General features: G+C 39.9%; 1 protein-coding gene across 2 annotated transcripts in view; it reads left to right on the forward strand.

Annotated features, from left to right (window-relative positions):
* LOC143123270 (GTPase IMAP family member 4-like) overlaps positions 1 to 23,720 on the forward strand; it is a 213,648-nt gene that overhangs the window by 186,571 nt on the left and 3,357 nt on the right. Inside the window, exons 1-5 of one of the 2 annotated variants that reach the window (XM_076284555.1) lie at positions 15,577 to 15,664; positions 18,675 to 18,838; positions 20,939 to 21,006; positions 21,162 to 21,227; positions 22,125 to 22,391. In XM_076284555.1, the coding sequence (XP_076140670.1) occupies positions 18,705 to 18,838; positions 20,939 to 21,006; positions 21,162 to 21,227; positions 22,125 to 22,391 (535 nt within the window). In that variant the 5' untranslated portion in view covers positions 15,577 to 15,664; positions 18,675 to 18,704. Of the gene's footprint in view, positions 1 to 15,576; positions 15,665 to 18,674; positions 18,839 to 20,938; positions 21,007 to 21,161; positions 21,228 to 22,124; positions 22,392 to 23,720 lie in introns of those variants that run through there. The other variant, XM_076284546.1, reaches the window with a different exon arrangement.

The raw sequence follows: 23,720 nt of genomic DNA on the forward strand, positions 1-23,720 counted from the left end.
TTATAATCTACTTTACAGAACAGTGGCTCTGGAATTCATGTCAGCCTCTTTACGCCCTACTTTACAGTGGCCCTCGACTCTTTAATCTTGATGACCCCATCTGCTCTCGCTCTCCGAGCATTCGTGCTCTGAGAAAGAACAGAGAGAGGAAGGAGACAGAACTGAGAGTAAGGGTGGAGATTTAATGATCTACAGTAGCTTGTGTTTTCATTATGTTCATCCAAGGCAGATAGACTCAAAACAGAATTTGAGAAAACAGTGTGAATTGTGTGTCAAATCAGTCATTGGTTGAACTTCCATGTCTGAAAAGTCAATAAGACTAGACAGTGTGTGACTAGACCTAATAAGACAATTAAAAGGTAATTTGCATCCTTGTCAAATATTATTTTATACACATTATGAACAGAATAAAACCACTAAGCTAAATGACATAAAATTGCTGTATGCTATAGAAACTATTAACCTGGCAACATACAAACTTAGGACACATGCCTACTGGATATGACTCACCTCTAAAGATTTTGGTACAATTTGGTACGCTAAAACTCATCATAACACAGAGTAATAGGATGCACCTCTGAAAAAGCATGATTTTCGCCCATGTAGCTTTTTATACAGAAAATAGCAAGTTATTATTAAGCAAATCTCTATCAAAACAAAGCATAGTTCTAAATGGCTTGACTAGTTAGCTCGCTAGTCATTTGTAGCATGATGGTGTTGCTTCAAGACACAGAGCCATAAGACAGATCTCTGGACAAGTGTGGTATTTGACCATGAAGCTTTTTATACAGTAAATAGCAAATTATTGGTAAGCAAATACAACAAATCACCATCAGAGCACAGAGACCCTTATGACAAGATGGCCAAGGCAAAGACAGCTGCTGTAGAGTTTCATTCCTCAGACTGGCAGGGCTCTGGCATCGGTACGTTGAGGGCCAACCCAGGATCTCGGTCTGGGTGGAGTCTCTGCAGAACTGGGCCAACTGCAGCGTGTCACAGTCACAGTGCAGCGGGTTCCCACTGAAGTCCAGCTGTGTCAGATTGAGAGACCTGATGGTGTCTTCACTGATGGTGCTCATGTTGTTTCTGTCCACATGCAGAAGACGCACTGAGGAGGGGAGATGGACATTGTGGATCGTCATGATTTTATTGCCAGAGAGGAAGAGCTCTTGGAGACTGTTCATCATCTGGAGGTTGGGGATGGTGTGAATGTAGTTGAAGCTGACAACCAGCATCTCCAGAGTTTGGGGGAGAAACAGGAACGCTTCACCTGTTAGCTGATTATTCCTGAGATTCAGCCTCCTCAGGCTTTTGGTCCAGTTGATAGTGACTGTCTGTGGCTCCAAGTGAATGCTGTTGTAGCTCGCTGTGAAGTTTGTCAAATCATTCATGTGGGCAGTTTTGTTGCCAAGGATGCCAAGGTGCTGAAACAAGTTATGATCAATTGCGAGAGATTGCAATGTTGGGAATGGTTTTTGGCAGTCCCCGAGCAGACGGTGCTCAGTCAACTCATTTATAGAGACATTTAGAGTCTTCAGATTGACCAACCAGTCTGACATTTGACAAGGGAAATACCTTGAGCCTATGTTTATAGCAGAAATGTCAGTCAGACACGCCATGAGTTTAGGTATGGTGAGTTGTGGGATAAAATGCAAGAAGTCCCTATTGCCCATCCCATTAATTGACAATTTTCTCACATGACAACGGTCAAAAGTTCCAGTGATCAGGTTACATCGTCTCTCTCCATAGAAGTTTTCTATGTACACCTCCTCCAGGCTTGATTTTAGGAAGTAAGGTATGAATTTACAGTATGTCCCGTTCACCAATAAATCCTTTAAATCAAGTCTGGAAAAACTTGCTGTTTGCAGAAGATCATGTACAGGGAAAACCATATTATTTTTCATAAGATCAATTTTCATTAATGTCAAAGCTTTTGTGTTGTTACAAATGTCAATGAGCATTAACATAATATGTTAATAATATAATGTACATAATATGTTTGGCCAAATCCTGCGAGTGTTCTGTATCCACGGTTACCATGTCCATGTGCTTCAGAATCAACAGAGATCCTGGTTCATACTCATTGATTTTACCAGCAACCAGGTGGATCTCTTTCAGTTCAAGTTGGTGGGCCCTCTTAATGTTGTCCTTCCTGATGGATACACCATGAGAGCTGCCAAGCTTCAAGCTCCGCAGGTTACCCCGTGGGTTAAAGGAGTTGTCCACAATGATGTCCAGGTATGCGAGAGCAGGAAGACTTGTGAAGGGCAAAGCAGAGATCTGTGGTAGGAGGTTGTGTGAGATGTCCAGATACTCCAGCACTGGGTTGTGCTGAAAGGCATTTGGGTCCACAGAGCTGATGAGATTGAACTGAAGAAGGAGCCGCTGTAGTTTCTGCAGATTGGGGAAGCAGCCTGCTGGTACTCTCTCCATGAGGTTGTGGGAGAGATCCAGGGTCACTGTGTTTGCAGGGGCAGAACAATGAACAACTGGGTAGCCGCTGGATGAGCAGTTTACTGTGACATCAGTGTCAGGGTAGCACAGCACCTCATCCACCAGACTCATGGACAACACCAGAGCCAAGACAGACACCATCATTCTGTGAAAAACATCATATATTACAATGAGACAACCCCTCTGTTTTTGTAACCCTACTGCATGCATTATGTTCATTATTTTTAGCTACAATGTTTAGTATTTTCCATGTTGTATCAATGTTTGATGTTGGACTGTCATTGTCATTTATGTTGTAAGTCTATGGTCATTTTTGTCAATCTGTTAATCTCTGTATTGTTATTCTTTTCCTTCCTTTATGCATGTTTATTGGTTTGTCTGCATTGTATATGTCTGGGAGAGTGTGTTGTGACAGAGGCGCAATGAAGGACCACATGAATTTCCCCCTGTGGGATAATAAAGTTCACCTTGACCTTGATTAATAACACAGCACTTCAGAATTTAGCAGAAAGTTCCATGAATGGGCCGTCCCAACATTCAAAAGTCATACAATTCTGTATAATGACCACTTTAGACATATACTGACTGCTGTAAATAGCAACAGGTTTTGTTTTGTGCTTCTGATTTATGTCCTCCATACGTATACTTGGTTTGCTTAATATGGCAATGGAACTTCCTTGAAAGTTAGGAAGTAGTCATTTGCTGATATACTGTATGCTATAAAATCTCAAACTTTTACGTTGTATTTGGGTAGCAAACTATTTGTTTTTTCAGTGGAATCCACAAATACAGTTAATTTTCGTTAAACATAGCATTATGTTACAAATGTAATGAGATCTCGGTCAAATGTTGAGCTGGGAAAGAGCTTTAAAATGATATGAATTGAAAGCCAATTCTCTGTGACTCAAATTGAGAAAGATATGGTAAGTCAAAGTCATAGTCCCACCCTAATTGATTCCAACCTCATTACCCCAGATCTCCCTTATTGATCCAAAACACATGCAATTTCAGTTTTACAGCTTTTCTTATATGGTCAACTCAGCATTCCAAGTTTGATTCAAATCTGTGTTGATGTGGACCAAATGTGTAATGATTTGACACAGAATGACCCTTCTATAACATTGCTGTGCATTATTTTCAATTACAGACTGTACATTCAAGTTAATATTCATACCATGCTGAGAAGTAAACTGGGCCAGTAACACCTCATGAATTCATGTCATACATATGAATTAATACATGGATTTTAAATTACTCATTTAGCTGGCACTTTTATCCAAGGAGACTTACAACAAACATTGTTCAGTCAACCAATGTGACTAGGACATGTTAGCGTAGCAGTAAGTACAAATAGCATAGAATAGAATAACAGTTGAAGCTAAAAGGGAAGGAGAGGGGAGATGGTCATGATAAGTGCTAGAGAAGAATGATTCGGATTCAGAATTGAAAATGAATACCTGCTGTTCATCATTCTCACAAGCAATCTGGTCATTCTTTGGTGGAATTATTTATCTCTTTTGACATCTGTGTCCGTGTGATAAGATATTATCAGAAAAAGGAACCAGTCACTAATAACTGTAAAGTGTAAAGTGTATACTTTAAGTATTGGGATGTACAGTAGTGTTCCAACATTTTAGATTAAGAATCAATTCCTCTTTAAGGTGGGGGGGGGGGGCATTCTGAAACTTATTTAACAAATGCTTTGCAATGTGTAGAACAATAAGATAGTATAACTACACACACACACACACACATACACACACACACACACACACACACCAGGGCTGCCAACTTTTCAAAAAACCTTGGAGTGAGATTTGGTGGGGCCAACCAAAGTTTTGCTGCGGAAATTTTTGTTTGGCTCATTCAGCATTATACCGTACAGTAAAAAAAGATGTATTAAGGGCTCCCCACTAATTTGTCGCATAATGTGGTTTTTCTGGTGCATTTTGGGGATGGCCAATACTAAATTCAATCAGATTCATAGCCTACATCCTGATGTGTTGATATTGAGGCAATGATTCCATGCAAAGGCTTGGGCTTCAGGGCCCCCTGATACCTTGGGCCTGGGCCCGGAAGGCCCGTGCAGTAATCCATCCCTGGGACCAGGGTCCCAGAGTTTAATTAACATTGGTATCAAAGGGATCTAGCCTACTACTAGGACCATGGGCGTCGGAGGCATTCTGAAAGTGGGTGGGACATTTCAGCGGGGGGTATGGGGGTCCTCCCCCCGAAAAAATGTTTTGGACTAGATGCAATTTCCTGAATTCTGGTACATTTTAACAGGTTATTTAGATACTTCTATATAACAAAATAAAGCCAGCCTACGAAATTAATAAAAAGTAAATCATGCATAATTTAAAAATAACTCAATATATAGGCTACTTGGCTACGCAATAAGGTTTCCATTACAGCACCGCGGACGTTCAATGAACGCATGAAAGCGGATGGTTTGTTTGAAATCCCGACACTCTTTCAACTACATGGAACGTAATAGTGATCATCAAATACCTCCCCAGATTTCAGTGCCCATCAGTCCCAACATTTAACAATATAATCAAACAGTCCAAAAGTAAATGAAATATCAAACTAAACCGAAAATGTTATGCTTTTGAAGGCCTACCAGTATGCCGCTCCAAGAAACGCATGTCTCAAAATAAAACTCGCATAAGAAATAAAGGGCTGTCTCGAATACAATCCTGCCCCTAAAGGCCTGTACTTTGTCTTAAGACCCCGGCCATAATTTGAGGATTCACAGTATCTAAGTAGACAAACTGGCTTCAGATATCCAACAGAGTGAACTGAGATTGTGCAGTCTTAGCTGTGGTTAGTGACGTGATGCTGTTAATGGGGAGTTTTACATAGCCTAGCGTAAACCTATAGGTTATTATTTATTTGGCGTACCTATAAGGCTTTTTTCCTTATCAAAAGTGAGGGGGACGACTGATCTCTTCAACACTGCGGGGGATTTGCCGCTTGTCACTCTGTGTGTGACGGAAGCGGAATTGGAGAATGCGTGTAACAAAAAAAAAGTTTATGAGCGATTTACGCGCAAATGGGAGAATCCAATGAAAATGACAATGAAGCACTAAACAGATGCTGAAAACAGCACTGGTATTTCGCATGGCAAAAGTGTGTGTGTGTGTGTGTGTGTTGGGGGGGGGGGGGGTGTTTTGTAAGAATTTAAGAAATGTTTGTATACTTTTAAATGCATCAACCAGGTGCACTTTCAAAATAAATTGGTCAGACTTGCTTATTTTTATGGAAATATTTGTGCTGTAGCTAAGCTATTTTGCACTTCAGAATTATAACCATGCACACACAGGTGGAATAGTTATGGTGATATTGCAATAAGTTCACAACCACAAAAACATATTCTACATGTCACAGTTCAGAAATGTTCAAAAATGTGTGTACATTTCAGCACTCCATGAAAGTATGCAGAAGTGGTCACCTGTGTTATCCAGCTAGTTTATTTAAGATAATATATTGGTCATTGTAATGGCCATAGCCTATAACATGCTCTTCCTTTTTCAGGATGTACCCATATATGGGAACGTATGATGTGAATGTTTGCATATGGCTTATGTCAGGCTTTAGACGAACATTACATAAAAACAAACAAAAACATGGTGTCAGACACGCCGCTCCGTCTGGCACCATGTTTTTGTTTGTTTTTATGTAATGTTCGTAATTTTATGTAATGTCATGTTCATTTTTTTTTTTTTTTTTTTTTATTGATTTGTGTAGTTAAATGTATTCTCTCTTTATTTACGTTATTTTTGATAGTTTTCGTGTTATTCTTAGTCCCTTTAACGCTACTGCTTCCAAGTCGGCTGATGTCGTTAAAGTTGGTCCATTGGGAGCTTGCTATGGCTAACGTTAGCTTTTGCCCTGGACTGACATTCTTCCATCCATCCATCCGTGAGCGGTGCTGCACTTCACTGTCTGGTCGAGGAGATTTCTCGGAACAGCTGGACCTAGATGCTACTCTGCTGCAGACCTGCGAGCTGCCATCTGCCTTGCCTGGAGTCTGGATTGTGCTGCTAACGTTTGAAACTACGTTGAAGAACTGCAATCTCTCGGAGCATCAAACTGTCGCTGTCATAAGTCCACCGAGTTGCTGATCTGCAAGATCGCCCACGACTTCAGACGGTTATGCCAGAGAGGGTTAAAGCAGGAACTTTGGTTATGCTTCCAGTGATCTAGCTAGACTGCAGTCTAACTGTTACAAGTTAGGGCCTACTAACATCACTTATTGAAGGCCTGTTAACGTTAAATCCTCCGGTTTGGTCTGAAGACACAGCTGTACATATCATTGCCATTGGACTGAGTGGGACTAACGTTAAGTTAACACGGACTTTTCTTTATTTTAATTTCTTATTTATTTATTTATTTTATTACTTGTTAATTTTTGTTTGTTGTCTGTCTTATATGTCTACCGTTAGGTGTCTCGGGTACGCTGGCGATTACGCCGCTCCATCAAGCATCTTTTGTCTTGTGCGTCTTTTGTAAATTTGTTTGTTTGTCTTGATGTCACGGGAACGCTGGCGACTACGCCGCTCCGTCTGGCATTTTGTCTCAATGTCTAGTGTGTAAAGCGACCTTGGGTGACTTGAAAGGCGCTATGTAACAAATAAAATGTATTATTATTATTATTATTATATCAATATTTGTGTCTCATTATTTGATTTTCTTCATATTTTTGCACTAATGTCACTAGGAAGCATGCCAATATATATTAATTTATCTGTGTAAGTGGGATTGGCTGGAACCTGACAATATAAGAACCTTGATAGTGGGATAATCTATGGCTGAGCAATTTACAAAAATGTATGTAGGCCTACTGACAAATAGTTTACATTTACATTATACATAATTTCGCCCCAATGAGGCTATGTAGAAATGTGTTGCAATTTCAAAACCGGATTACTCAGGAACCACTTATTGCACAGAGGCATGCTTTATAGGCTATCCTCGTATTCAGTATGGTTTGCTGTTTATTGTGATATTGGGTTTGCCACGTGTTGTGTGAAGGGTTAGTGAGATATTAAACCGAGAGTAATGGGTGTGCACTGTGTGCAAAATGCAAATATTATTAGCCTAAATTGCACGTCGGTTCAATGTTAATTTTCTCGCGAACCATTTATCACAGCAACTTGGCGCTAATATCATTGGAAAGCTTAGATTCCACTCGTTCACATGATGTGTGATATCATATGTATAGGTTTAGTTTAGTTGAACCTCATCTGCCAGGTATTTGACCTACCAGGTTGACACTTCAGCGTGAAAAATACTCAATAATACTCAAAGCATACCTGCAGCCGGGAAAATGCGGGGGGAATGCGCCTGGGATGGCTTCTGAAGTAGCATTGCAAATGAGAGAACATTTAGAAAATTCCACAGACAGGGGGTGCTCTTGAACCCTCTCACCGTCTCTGAAAGCATAACTAGTCGATCAAGGTCTATACATAGGCTAAACTCATTTTTCAGGCATCTGACCGACCGGGTTGACACTTCAGCGTGAGAAATCGGGGGTGTGGTGTGTGAGCGTGTGAAACTAATCAAATGCGTGTGTCTCACGGCCAATGCGTCAGAGTTGCCAGCTCTGCACACACACACACACACACACACACACACCACACCGACAACTGAGAGTCCTGAGACAGAAGTGAAATTATGGGTTAATACTTCTGTTTTTATTTAAAACTCATGTGAGAAAAAGTCAAAGGGTCACAAGCATGAAAATTTATATTTCACCTACAGTTTTTTTCACAATTGCTTAAACACTAGAGTCAAAAATATCCCACAGTTGTTGAAACCAACTCAAGGAGCAAAATATTATTGTATAATAGATTTCAGTATTGGGATATAGTGTAGTGTTCAAACATTTTAGATTAAGATAGATTAAGATTAAGTAAGATTCAGTTCCTCTTCAGGGTGGGGGGCCATTCTGAAACTGATTTCACAAATGCTTTTCAATGTGCAGAACAATAAGGTAGTATAACCACACACACACACACACACAATACAAATATAAAGATGTGCTGTATCTAAGACATGAATACATTATGTATGAATGAAAAATTGTTGTACAATACAAAATCTTGCTCACTGGATGAAAAAGTATTAAAACGCATATCACATCCACCACAAAACAATAGGCAAATTAAAACAAGAAAAGAAAAGGAGAGAAGGACAAGTCTCCATACACACTTTGGTTCTCAGAGGAATAAGTTAAGATAAAACAGGCTAATTACGTATCAGCAACTGTAAAGAAACAAAGATAACAGTCAGAGACAACAATCAGAATCAGATACAGAAAGTAAGTAAATACTCTTTTGATCCTGTACAGGGGTGTAACGATCGGTAAGCAGGGTACGCGGTTGCTTACGGGCCCGGACCAATCAGGGGCCCGCATCACACTGGAAATACATTATTGACGGCCGGGCCCCCTATCGCAATAATCGTCACTCGTGACCGGGCCTTTCACTGTAAAACGGACATTGTTCAGAGCTTAACACAGCCCAGCATAGTCCATGTTAAGATTATCTTTGTTGGACCAAACCAGGTAATAAATAAACTTTTTTGAGTTTAGGAGCAATGCACCTTGTCTAAAGTTATTCATTAGCCTTTAGGTTAATAGACTAATGATGTCTGCCTATTCACCTATTGCCCATCTTAATGGTTTAAAGTTCACGTATTCTCCATCAAATAGACTCGTTATACATTTTCGCGTGCAAAAATGCAACATACGGTTAGCTGTGTAATATTGTTCACGTTCATAGACATATACACTAGATGTCGCCTTGACTACTGCTGTTCATTGGAACGAATGCGTCAATCGAGACGCCATCTTGCTTCAGCGATCCACTCCTCTATAATGCATTAGCGTCAATCTGGGCAAAGATCTAGCGAAAATAAAATCACCATAAATCATCAAAATCTCAAGCAATTATCTAGTTTTTTGGGTTGTTCCAACTGACAGGCATGTATTTATGGTTGAGTCTAGAGAAAACAAAGCTTAAGACGATAATAAAGATACATTTTACCCGTCTAGCCCCATAGACTCCCATTCATTCTGCACTAGCTAGCGGCGGCCCCTAGAGGAACAATAAGTAAAATGCAACCAGGTTCGATACAATGAAAGTAAACAGGCTCTTCTAGACAGGCTTTGGTTGAGGCCACATACCCCTCGTCTCGTTTACTCATGTAAGTTGTAATCTCAGCAGAAGTTGCTGTAGATCTGTAGAACATTTACCTCTGCTACTACATAGGCTACGCCAGTCGTTACTTTTATAATCATGGGTCAGTGCCATGGGCAAACGAGATGTAGCTGAATTCATAAATGACAAAGCCATGAGAAAGGTGATTTTCTTACGTTTCAACAACAAAGAAGCCGATCTGCCATCATTGTGAGAAGTTCCCAAATTTGTCGCTAATCGCTAAAAAGGTTTTCTATCGCTGGGGATGGCCAAACGTCGTTAAATAGGTAACGCTGACAATACAGGAGAACTAGTTTAGCGCTTCAGATCCCTGTACAAAGATGGCGGCGGTGTTGACGCATGCTGAGAAGCAGAAGGCGACATCTAGTGTATATATCTATGGTTCACGTTAATGACAATGAAAAAATATGCTTCTTGCTACACTAGGATACTCACCGTTTTTTCCTAACATAATTTGAATTTGAATTCTCAGTTTCATGTAGCTCACCTGTGACATCCATCACCTCTGCTCGGCGACTCACATCACTATTCCAGCTGATACATCGGACACACCTATCTGCGCTCACACATAGCCTACTTTCGCTTTTTAAGAATATCAAAATTACGTTATATATATATTTTTTTTTTTTTTGGTAAGGGGGGCAGCTCAGTCAAAGAGGGCAGACGGGCAGTTATATTATGCACTAGCTATGTTTGTGGCTAAATGAACGATTTAGCATAACATAATGACTTATCATTAATGCAATTTCATATAGTAGCCTAACCAGCAGTGTTTTTTCATGTGTTGTGCGCAGGGTAGGAATTTCACGGCGGCCACGACGGCCATGGCCGTCGTAGCCCCTTGCGTTGGCCGTGAAGCCCCTTTGAAAATCATAGGTTTACAGGCCACGGTGGCCTTGGTGCCCCCTTCTTTCAATATTCTGCTTTGTGTCTTACTAATAGCGATTTTTATTTAGCCTGCGGCCTGTCAAAATAATCTTAGCATTCACAGCGCAAATTAATTTAGTCTTTTACGCAGTGGGGAAAGTGACATCGCAAAAAAGTGCGTCCAAACTACTCGCGAAGTAGCCTATTCATCACACAGACATCACAAGTGATGTCACATGAAAGAGCTTTTTCTCAGCTTTTAAACGATGTTAGCCTATAATTGCTGTGTTGAACGGTTCGCGAGAAAAGTAAATAATATAATTCAATTTAATCATACATTCTACTGAAGGTTTTGCGTCCATGATCTCCCTACCCATTCATCTCGGTGGAATACTTTACGAACCCTTCTTTTAACACATGACAAACCACATATCAGAATAAACATCAGACCTTACCGAACATAAAGGTGTAAAGCATTCCCCTGTACAGTTAGCCGTTCCAGAGTAATCCAGTTTTGAATTTGCAGTAAATTTCGACTCCAAATTTGGGCTTTAATGTGTTTAAATTGTTCCACATGATTTCATAACGGGCCAAATACAACATAAATGTTACAAATATCGCCTAGATATTGGTAAATCAGAGGACAGCTGACTAAGAGTTTGTGAAAGTAGCCTGATCACAAAATGCTAAGCATCTAGGCTATGTGAGTTTCTTAGATGAGCTGTGCTTAAATTTAAATTGTCCAATACATGATTTCATAGCAGGCCAAATATAAAATAAATGTTATATATAGCCTAGATATCTGTTTTTATTAGATGATCAGATGATTTACAGTTATATGTAATATGTCATGTTTCATGTTTTTGTAATGTTTCATACAATGATGCAGGTCTACTGCAGTGAATAGGCTAAATACAACTTTGATCATTTTTATAGCCTACTACTGTATAGTTAACTTTGGCCTTGGTGCCCTGACATGTGGCCTTTGTGCCCCCCACCAAATATGCCCAACTGAAGGCCAAGTGGCCTTGCCCCCAGAATGGTGAAATTCCAAGCCTGGTTGTGCGCCTTCACCAGTATTTTTGTTTTTGTGGTGCACGTACTCCTGATTTTGTCAGTCATCTCATCTCTTATATGCTGTGTCTCAAGGATCGATCCTATCCTCTCCTATTCATGGTAGCCTACTCGTGGACATTGCGTTATCACATGCTGTAGAAGGGGGGCCCGCCTTGATAATCCTGCATATGGGCCCTGTGTTGGCTCGTTACGCCACTGATCCTGTGAGGGAAATTTGGTCTCTGCATTTATCCCTATCCGTGAATTAGTGAAACACTCAGCACACAGTAAACACACAGTGAGGTGAAGCACACACTATCCCGGAGCAGTGAGCTGTCTGCAACAACAGCGGCGCTCGGGGAGCAGTGAGGGGTTAGGTGCCTTGCTCAAGGGCACTTCAGCCGTGCCTACTAATTGGGGTTCGAACCGGCAACCCTCCGGTTACAAGTCCGAGGTGCTACCCAGAAGGCCACGGCTGCCCCGATATATCAATTTTCATGCATGTAGCTGTACTTACAGAAGAGGATGTCAGCTCAGTCACTATGGACTGTAAAGTACCCATGTAGCCCATGTAGAACCCATGTGGTTACAAGTCTGTAGCGCTAACCAGTAGGCCACGGCGGAGATTGACATGGTCTCCGTGTTTTCTTATACTTGCAAAACTTGGAAGCGGCCAAGGCAAAATAGGATTTTAATTGACCACGTAAAAATACATACTTTTGTACCAATTTACCAAAGCTGACCACAACATCCACCCCTATGCATTCATCTGAGCTGCGGTAGCCAAACAGACATTCCACTTTTGGTGAAGTTAAAAAATATGTCCGAGAACTTTATAGCAGTCACCTTCCAAACAGGCTCAAATTAAAATATCACAGCTTTACTAGGCTATTATTAAAATGGCACTTGCTCATATTGAATGCACACTCGTTCAACAACAACAACAAAAAACACAATCGCCAATAAAATATGAAATACTCAACAGATGTGTGGGATAAGTAGGGTAGCAGTTTAAACATACATTTTGAAACAGAAACAATAGCAAACAGGAGAAAATGAACAGATTTAAGCTACCTGTCAAAGCCAGTGCAAGGTTGAGGAAGCCTATTTCAGGCTATCGCGCATGTGCAAATTATTAGATTTTAATTATAGGTTTGCGTATGGAATCATATGCATGGCGCGTGTGATCGGGTTGATTGAAACATGAAACCAGCGTCATGCAGTCAAACAGGTTTTGGTCTTCTGTACTAGAACATACTCAGAGTGCACAACACACAGAAGTAGGTGTATGTGAGACTAACACTTCTTTGGAATTCGGATCTCTGAGGAATGAATGCTTCTTATAGTGAAGGTAAGACATTATTCTATCATACACATGTAGGTTACAATATGTCCCTGACATGTAGCCCTACATGAGTTTTTTTTTTCTGTTACCATTAGCAAACAACAGCTATACAATCAAGTAAGAAGACATACACACAAGTTAACGCCTTCAATCCGTAAACACACACTGATTCAGATGAGGTCTAAAAGCATTGCTTAGTTCTAAATTAAAGTACAAAAATAGGAGAATGATTAATATAATAATATGATCATTTCAATTCACAGTAACATCACCATGGTAGTAGTATCTTTTTACTATGATTTTGTGATACTAATATTTCAACATGCAATCAAACCGACAAACAGGACAGGACAATGAACTATGAGGCTTACAGTAAAAGTATTCAGGAATGTGGTGTAGGCTAGGCACATGCCAACAAAAAAACTGAACAACCAGTTTAGGTGTTGTCTGGAATGGCTTTTGCATTTAAGGAGAAGACAACTCACAAGACAAGTGGTTGAGATAGGCCAGGGGTCGGCAACCTTTTTTGCCTGGAGAGCCACTTTTACCAAATTTATTATTTTTTTTAATCTCTGAAGAGCCACATAAAGACGGTTACAAGAAAAAGTTTGGATATTTAACCTACAGTTAGGCTACTTTCATTCAACAGAGGATTTTTAAATAGCCTACATTTTCTACTAGTTTTAATGTGCAAGTAACTTGAAATGTAAAGTGGAATGACAGAAGTATAGGCCTTGCACCCCCTATTTTTCCAGTGTCCCTTGGTATGCAAAGTAACATAGTTAACAACACTCAATTTTCGTTGACATGTCATTGGCGAAATTGAACATTAGGCCTACCAGAGATTTGGTGATGGTCTTGGAGTCTGGATGGCTCATATTCAGTGAGGTGAAGTTTCATGCAAGAATTGAGGCTGTGAGCATTTAAGGGCAACTCCACGCAAAACTGTCATATCCATAACGCCAACTAAATACCATGGCATTGTGTTGGCGTTATGAATGTGACAGTTTTGCGTGGAATTGCCCTTAAACGTGAGTGGCGCTGGATTGCTCACTGAGCGCAGGTTTGTCTTTATATTTTTCATATGTAAGTAGGATTTCTCACATGCAAGTGGAACCGAACAGGGTTAACACAGCAATAGCCTACTAACTAGGCAGATACAACTTTTAGGTTACTGCCCAACTAGGCCTATGCTGGGAAGAAAACATGTTAGGCCTACTTTGAAAACCTATGGAAAGTTCAGTTTGTTTTCTTAAAGCTATTGACCGCACATCCTCTTCACTCTGTGTGCCTCATGTTTTATGATAGATTTGCTTTATGCACATCCATTCATGATGCTTGTATTAAAGACCCACCAGACTTGTAAATCTAGTTAGTTACTGGATGGATTATGAACCACTGGGCCCCTGGGCACAGACATGAAAAATGCAAATTAAATAGCCGCAACAGGCACACTCCCTCTCACGCTACACTTAAAATCGAAACTGATGCCACAATGGGTCTAGGTTTGCTGAAGTAGCCTAGGCTACAAGCTGCATTTATTACAGAAAATCAAGTGTTCTGTGTTGGCTCGTTACGCCACTGATCCTGTGAGGGAAATTTGGTCTCTGCATTTATCCCAATCCGTGAATTAGTGAAACACTCAGCACACAGTAAACACACAGTGAGGTGAAGCACACACTATCCCGGAGCAGTGAGCTGTCTGCAACAACAGCGGCGCTCGGGGAGCAGTGAGGGGTTAGGTGCCTTGCTCAAGGGCACTTCAGCCGTGCCTACTAATTGGGGTTCGAACCGGCAACCCTCCGGTTACAAGTCCGAGGTGCTACCCAGAAGGCCACGGCTGCCCCGATATATCAATTTTCATGCATGTAGCTGTACTTACAGAAGAGGATGTCAGCTCAGTCACTATGGACTGTAAAGTACCCATGTAGCCCATGTAGAACCCATGTGGTTACAAGTCTGTAGCGCTAACCAGTAGGCCACGGCGGAGATTGACATGGTCTCCGTGTTTTCTTATACTTGCAAAACTTGGAAGCGGCCAAGGCAAAATAGGATTTTAATTGACCACGTAAAAATACATACTTTTGTACCAATTTACCAAAGCTGACCACAACATCCACCCCTATGCATTCATCTGAGCTGCGGTAGCCAAACAGACATTCCACTTTTGGTGAAGTTAAAAAATATGTCCGAGAACTTTATAGCAGTCACCTTCCAAACAGGCTCAAATTAAAATATCACAGCTTTACTAGGCTATTATTAAAATGGCACTTGCTCATATTGAATGCACACTCGTTCAACAACAACAACAAAAAACACAATCGCCAATAAAATATGAAATACTCAACAGATGTGTGGGATAAGTAGGGTAGCAGTTTAAACATACATTTTGAAACAGAAACAATAGCAAACAGGAGAAAATGAACAGATTTAAGCTACCTGTCAAAGCCAGTGCAAGGTTGAGGAAGCCTATTTCAGGCTATCGCGCATGTGCAAATTATTAGATTTTAATTATAGGTTTGCGTATGGAATCATATGCATGGCGCGTGTGATCGGGTTGATTGAAACATGAAACCAGCGTCATGCAGTCAAACAGGTTTTGGTCTTCTGTACTAGAACATACTCAGAGTGCACAACACACAGAAGTAGGTGTATGTGAGACTAACACTTCTTTGGAATTCGGATCTCTGAGGAATGAATGCTTCTTATAGTGAAGGTAAGACATTATTCTATCATACACATGTAGGTTACAATATGTCCCTGACATGTAGCCCTACATGAGTTTTTTTTTTCTGTTACCATTAGCAAACAACAGCTATACAATCAAGTAAGAAGACATACACACAAGTTAACGCCTTCAATCCGTAAACACACACTGATTCAGATGAGGTCTAAAAGCATTGCTTAGTTCTAAATTAAAGTACAAAAATAGGAGAATGATTAATATAATAATATGATCATTTCAATTCACAGTAACATCACCATGGTAGTAGTATCTTTTTACTATGATTTTGTGATACTAATATTTCAACATGCAATCAAACCGACAAACAGGACAGGACAATGAACTATGAGGCTTACAGTAAAAGTATTCAGGAATGTGGTGTAGGCTAGGCACATGCCAACAAAAAAACTGAACAACCAGTTTAGGTGTTGTCTGGAATGGCTTTTGCATTTAAGGAGAAGACAACTCACAAGACAAGTGGTTGAGATAGGCCAGGGGTCGGCAACCTTTTTTGCCTGGAGAGCCACTTTTACCAAATTTATTATTTTTTTTAATCTCTGAAGAGCCACATAAAGACGGTTACAAGAAAAAGTTTGGATATTTAACCTACAGTTAGGCTACTTTCATTCAACAGAGGATTTTTAAATAGCCTACATTTTCTACTAGTTTTAATGTGCAAGTAACTTGAAATGTAAAGTGGAATGACAGAAGTATAGGCCTTGCACCCCCTATTTTTCCAGTGTCCCTTGGTATGCAAAGTAACATAGTTAACAACACTCAATTTTCGTTGACATGTCATTGGCGAAATTGAACATTAGGCCTACCAGAGATTTGGTGATGGTCTTGGAGTCTGGATGGCTCATATTCAGTGAGGTGAAGTTTCATGCAAGAATTGAGGCTGTGAGCATTTAAGGGCAACTCCACGCAAAACTGTCATATCCATAACGCCAACTAAATACCATGGCATTGTGTTGGCGTTATGAATGTGACAGTTTTGCGTGGAATTGCCCTTAAACGTGAGTGGCGCTGGATTGCTCACTGAGCGCAGGTTTGTCTTTATATTTTTCATATGTAAGTAGGATTTCTCACATGCAAGTGGAACCGAACAGGGTTAACACAGCAATAGCCTACTAACTAGGCAGATACAACTTTTAGGTTACTGCCCAACTAGGCCTATGCTGGGAAGAAAACATGTTAGGCCTACTTTGAAAACCTATGGAAAGTTCAGTTTGTTTTCTTAAAGCTATTGACCGCACATCCTCTTCACTCTGTGTGCCTCATGTTTTATGATAGATTTGCTTTATGCACATCCATTCATGATGCTTGTATTAAAGACCCACCAGACTTGTAAATCTAGTTAGTTACTGGATGGATTATGAACCACTGGGCCCCTGGGCACAGACATGAAAAATGCAAATTAAATAGCCGCAACAGGCACACTCCCTCTCACGCTACACTTAAAATCGAAACTGATGCCACAATGGGTCTAGGTTTGCTGAAGTAGCCTAGGCTACAAGCTGCATTTATTACAGAAAATCAAGCAACATAGCTATAGGCTTAGTCTAGACTGTGCCTATTTAGAGACAGGAGCATAAGCTGCAGAATTATAAATATCATTAACAAAAACACGATTAATTACGCTCACAATTATTGGCACCCCTGCTTGTAATAACGTCTTAGTAATAACATCTAAGTTCTCCTCGAGGCTTACGAGGAGGAGAGAACTGTAATAACAAAAAAGAGCAATATTTGAGTGTCTGCAAACGAGACCTTGGTTGGCAGAGAATAGCCTAACTGACCGTGTAAATGTGTAACTTTAAGATAGCCTATTAATGTCAAAAGCACAATAAAATAATCCAGTGGACTGTATCCAGTATTGGCTGCTTTAAATGACGCTTTCTTAAAGGAACCGTATGTAAGATTGTGGCCAAAACTGGTACTACAATCACTTTCAAATTACTCTAGAGGTGTCGGAAGGCATGGGTATCCTCTTTGCCCCATTAGCCTACCCATCAAGTTCTCCTGCAATTGCACATATAACATTAAGTTACAGCCTACACATTAATTAGTCTGTAGTGGATCTGATAATATTCTAGTAGATATAGGCCTAACGCACCCTGTTGAAATGTGTCACTCAAATTACATCCCCGGCAAGTCCTGGCATCGTGTAGGCCCACTGGGCCCTGCCATTTCGCCTCCACGTTTGTGGTAAGATGTGAAGCATCCAGTGTTGGGGAAGTTACTTTTAAGGTAGTGTTTGCTCGTTACTCGTTACTTCTCAAAAAAGTAACCCGTTACTTTACTTAGTTACCCTCTATGGAAAGTAACTTTTTACGTTACTCGTTACTTTTACGTTACTTTTATGTTGCTCGACTGGGCAGAACCCAATATCTGTTCCTAAATGTGTAGGCCTACATAACATTCTACCATGGAGGAGATAACAGGTATTTCTTTTGTGCTCTTTATTATCAAAAATGCCACAAACAGAGCACTTGACAAGAAAACACTGGGCTTATATAGGCTTCAACACCACCACTAAAGCCCTATGAAACAATATCAAATAACATAGCCTCGATACATCTTGGGCACAAAATATATGAGGGCTTATTTTATAGCCTTATACTCTTTCATTAAACAGTTTTTGTAGAAATATTTATTTCTTTATTAGAATAAATTAGCTTTCCTTCAATGTAACAATTTTCTTCATTGTTTCCATTGGGACATTATAGAAATCACCAAGATATTATTTTTTAAACCTGTCAACTTTAGCAAAGGTGCCAACAATTCTGGAGGGTACTGTGCATGTGTATGTGTATGATATATATCATATATATATTTCTGTGAAAGCATGGACATTTCTATGTTACCCCAAGCTTAGTAGTAAACTAAGCATCATTACTAGGCTTCTCCTCATAGAAAGAAGAAAGCCATATCCCACTGCTGCTAGGAAACCCTGCATATGTGAAAGCTACATGTCAATCTATATTTTCCTCCTCTTCAGGACTAGATTGACTCTACCATTGCAGTTAGGATGGCTGTGCCTCAGGAGAGAGAGGAGCCTGAAGGTCACAGTGAGACACTCACACCAGAGTCTGCAGCTCACAGCTGTGGGACCGTGGAGAAGGACAAAGACATGGCTGTGTCAGCAGCACGCTCTGATGGAGGGTGAGTTTCCTGATCCCAAACCCCATCTCCTTCTCCCACTCATTCTTAGTCTGTCTTCACTGTGTTGTCTGAATAAAGCCACATGCTCCACAGATAATACAACTCCAGGGTTTCCCACAGAATTTCATTGTATTTGTGGTGGTAAGTGAAGGGGGTGGAGGGAGTGTTGAGCAAACATTCTGTGTTTCTGAGTCAATAAAATGAATAGAATAGAATAGAAAATGAACAAGTCGATATTGACAAGTAGCTGTAACGTTATAGTGTGCTAACCTCGACAACCCAACAATGCTTGCACATAATATAATTAGAGAGAGAGAGATAAAAAGAAAGGATTTCATCCCAAATAAATTAGTACAACATAAAAAAATCATTGTGTGGTGGTCAATGTTGATATTGTGGTGGGCCGCCACAAATAAGTCAATGTATGGGAAACAAATCTAAAATTAAAATGCAGACACACATGCCTCTCCTAATTTCCCAACACAGAAATACATAAATGACACACAAACTCACACTCGTGTATACACAGGCTTATCAATCACTACAACATTATTCTGTTTAACATCAAAGTTCCAAAGATCAAACCATCCACAAATCAAACTTCCCTAGTCCCTGGATATTACTCTGCCAAGAGTTTCTGCACTTCCCTTTGTGTCAAACATGCCTGCATTTTGTTGTCTCTCTTATTATCTGTCTTGTTTGTGTTTGCCTGAAGCTTCGTGGTATTTTCTTGAGGTAAATCCACGTAGAACCTTCACATTGCCATGCACCTGACTTACTGAGTTCTAAGCCCACCAGAGGCACATTATGCCTATTTTTAAACAGAGTTTATATTCTCAAATTCTCATCAACTTTACAACCTGGAACACGGAAGATCTGAGTTTCTGAGATTCTCAAACTCACATACAATAATTTCTTAAAAGTAATCGTACAAGCTGTTGTCTTATTCATATGTAGGCCCATTTGATGTCTATGTATGTTTGTTTGTGTGTTTCTGTCTTTCCCCATTTGACAAGTAGGCTTTTTATACAGTCTTTAAACTGTAGCTGAGTTTGAATGTGAATTCTTTCACATTTTAGATCAGAGATACAGTATACTGACCTCCATATCCAGTGCACAGCTGTGTTTCTATGGGGAGTGATTTACTCCATATGTGGTCTTCATAAATACACATTTGATCAAGTCTACATTATTGGTTTTACAGGAAGCTGAGGAAAGAATATTGTCACATACACATAAATAATGATGGTACAAAATGCTAATAGACAAAATACAGTTTGAATTTTGGCCTTTTTAAATTTAAATGAGCGTTTATGACTGCATACAGTATTTTGCACTGCATACAGTATATTCACACTGGGAAAAAATAAAAGGTTTTATTGATATTGTTTTCTTTCTTTGCACCAAATTCTGCAAGCCTCCTTGAATAAAATATGCAGTCAGTGTGGAGGTTGTATAGCTCCTAAGATATCTAAAGTGTGCAGGCTGTTGGTGACAGGCCTCCCTCCCACATATAGCTTAGGCATATCTGCACACACAACATTGACAAATGGTGTAACTGTGCAATTTATTTTAATTAATGTAGGAATATTTTTTTTTAATCTGAATCGATTAGCTGATGAAATCAGAGGGGTTACAAAGCATGTTACGCATTTGTTGTATGAGGGTACCCCACAAACCATGAACTACTTTGTCCACTGCTCACACATATTTTCAACATAATTTATATTTCCATGGATTTCCAAGCACAAATTTCATATTTCTCACGTTTCAAATTCAAATTTCTCTCTCACTCTCTCACACACAGTATTGCCTGTATAGCAATGTTCAATACAAATCTCAAGTTTTTGCATTGGTCTGCTGTCAGATGTTGAAAAGGTTTTATATAAATATCTTGCAATACACACACACACATATAGCCTTTATAAATACCCCCCCCCCTCACTACTAACTGACGTATAAGCCGGTGTACTGACGTGTGCTCCCTCCCCCCCTAATGTCTATTAGCATTATGTACCATCATTATTAACTGTATATTGTACTGACGTGTGCACCCCCCCCCCCCCCCCCCCCGTCTCCGGTTCCATATTTTCATATCAGAAAGTTGCCAACCCTACCATCAAAGGTGTCCCCAGCAAAAGTCAGTTCACTTCAATGGAGTAAAATAGGTAAGATATGTTAAAAAATGCAATGTTAAAATATGTTGCCTCATTATATTGCAATGACTTAGTAGTGTTCATGTATTGCATTATTGCTTATTACAATATAATTGCATATTTTATTTTTGTGTTCTATGTTTCTATATCCACTTATTTAAGCACAGTTATTCTATCCATCGTGCCGGTTATTCTGGGCATCCTGATATATGACAGATTCTGCCAGCCTAAAGGTACATTTAAGTCTACATTTAACAATGCTAACCTAAGGGGGTCTTTTAGTTGGGTAATTTCACAAGCGCTTTGTTTCACAAGGCCTGAAAATCAAAGGAGAGAACACAAATTTTGCATGGCAACTGGTAATTTACAATACTTAAATATAGTATAGGACAGTATACTTTCAATTCTATAGATTGGAATGGGCATTTATAAATGTCAGCTATATCAGTTATTATGATATTCAAATTGTATGTGGAAATGTTGTTGGTACGCAGCTACTTAAATTGCCTCTCTGACATATCTGCTTTGAAGAAGGAACACCACCTCTCTAAGACCAAACTGCTGGTCTTCTTAGTCAAACAAACCATACATCACAACATCAACAAAAATTCAACAAAATTGTTACTCTGGTACTCAATTTCCTGTATATATATTCATCTATGACACTATCTTGTATCTGTAGTCTTAGAGCAATCGCCTCTGCTATCTATCTATGTTGCAAGAAACTTAGGTGATGAGGTGTCATGATTGATGGCCAGGCTAACATTCTCTGACCATTATGCCTCGCACTATTCAATATGAGGAAAATCAGACCGCTTCTACTGGTACAGACCATGGTTATCTCTTGGCTTGACTACTGTAATGCCTTCATCATGGCTAGTGGGTGAAACCGCTACAGTTGGTCCACAACACGATGGTGCGTCTGTTTTTCAACTGAAAATTTTTTTTCTAACTTATAACTTATGGAAGTGGCATGCCGCGGTATCATGTCTGAATTGTAGACTGATATATAAATAAAATATTACATGGGCATGTTTACTATATTGTTTCCAAGGTCTTGCGTAATCTAATGAGAACAGTTCATATTCATTCTCCTTTGCTCCTTGTTCTCTCCATCTACTCCTCTGCAGAGCTGCCTTTGGCTACACTGACTGTAGAGCCCCAGAGTCCTGTGTTCATTGGAGAGACGGTCGCTCTGAAGTGTGTGATAGAGTCTCTCAGTGGCTGGACATACAAGTGGTATAAGGGGTCCAGCAGCGTCCCAGTGTCTGAGGGAAACACATTCACCATCAGAGGAGCTGCTGAGTCTCATAAGGGCCAGTACTGGTGTCAGGGGGAGAGGAGAGACAGACCCACATCATCACAACCAAGTGGGAAAACAACTCTTGATGTCAAAGGTAAATGTGTGTGTCATAATTTTCAAAGACTCAATAGTTTGATAAGTGGACTTAAATTCAGACTGGACGACACAGAATTAGTACTACCTGTTGCAATGACAAATAATGTGAAACATGACATCATTAATATGCAATAGAGAACCAAAAACACCTCTCCAGTGTTTCATATAACAAGCGCATATGGCAAAATAAAATACCTTTGTCTATACTAACGTAATTCTTGGCCACATAACGCAAATGCAGTAGCATGGATAATAGAAGATATACACAGACAGCTAGTCTGTCACTTTGTCAGTTTTTAGAGAGTTATCGAGCTGGGGTGCGTTTCCCAAAACCATAGTTGCTAACCTGTTAGCAACTTAGTTGGTTGGCAATGGGAAATTGCATTGCAACCAACAATGTTGCTAACAGGTTAGCAACTATGATTTTGGGAAACGCGCCCCTGGCCAGTACCAATACACATGTGGAGGGCGTAGAGGTAACTGGCCAAAGACTTCCATGTCGGTATTAGGGCTGGGCGATATATCGATATAAAAGATATATCGATATATTTTAAAATGCGATATGGAATTAGACCATATCGCATATATCGATATAGTTCAAATTTGCGCCGTGATCCTTGCTCAACGCATGCCGCTGACCGGAGCTCTCTGCACTGCTCCCCTCTCTGCACTGCTGTGAAACTGCATGCTACCTTCTCATATAAATATATTTATTTCAGAAAAAGATTGGCCTATTTTATTTTATAAGCTATTTTTATTTAAGATATTTTTTTTATTTAAATGTGCACCTTACGGAGCTTTGATTTCAAAAAAGGCACTCCAGTTTTATGTTTACATTTTATTGTTATTTGAGTAGTGAGTTTTCAATAAAACTACTCATATTTGACTGAACATTTCATTTTAGCTCTAAATATCGGGATATATGTCTTATATCGATATTCAACCTAAATATATCAGGATATGACTTTTGGTCCATATCGCCCAGCCCTAGGTCCCAGGCTATTGCTTGTATAAGATTAGCGTAGCTACCTGCAGTAAAAACCAAGCATGTCCGATAAACATTCTCAGATTTATTTCGGCTTCAAGAAGAAATTGGAATTACAATTCATGTGAAAATCATCCTACCCTTATTAGACGTTATCTGCGGTAAACTACAGTGTTGTCCTTGTAGGAAACGTCTATTGTCTTTCCAACCCACTTTAGATTAACTTCCAACAAAGTTACGGTTTGCCAGAGCTGTCTGCGCCTCGCTGCAACGATGCGCCATCTGGTGGACAAACTACTACGTAACCCAATACTGGAATTGCAGCCAAATGATGATGAATAT

The sequence above is a fragment of the Alosa pseudoharengus genome, unplaced genomic scaffold (genome assembly GCF_046254945.1).
Source record: "Alosa pseudoharengus isolate Yale_2024_CS ecotype anadromous, Long Island Sound unplaced genomic scaffold, YU_APseudo_1.1 YU_APseudo_1.1_scf_1, whole genome shotgun sequence".
Taxonomy (NCBI): Eukaryota; Metazoa; Chordata; class Actinopteri; order Clupeiformes; family Clupeidae; genus Alosa; species Alosa pseudoharengus.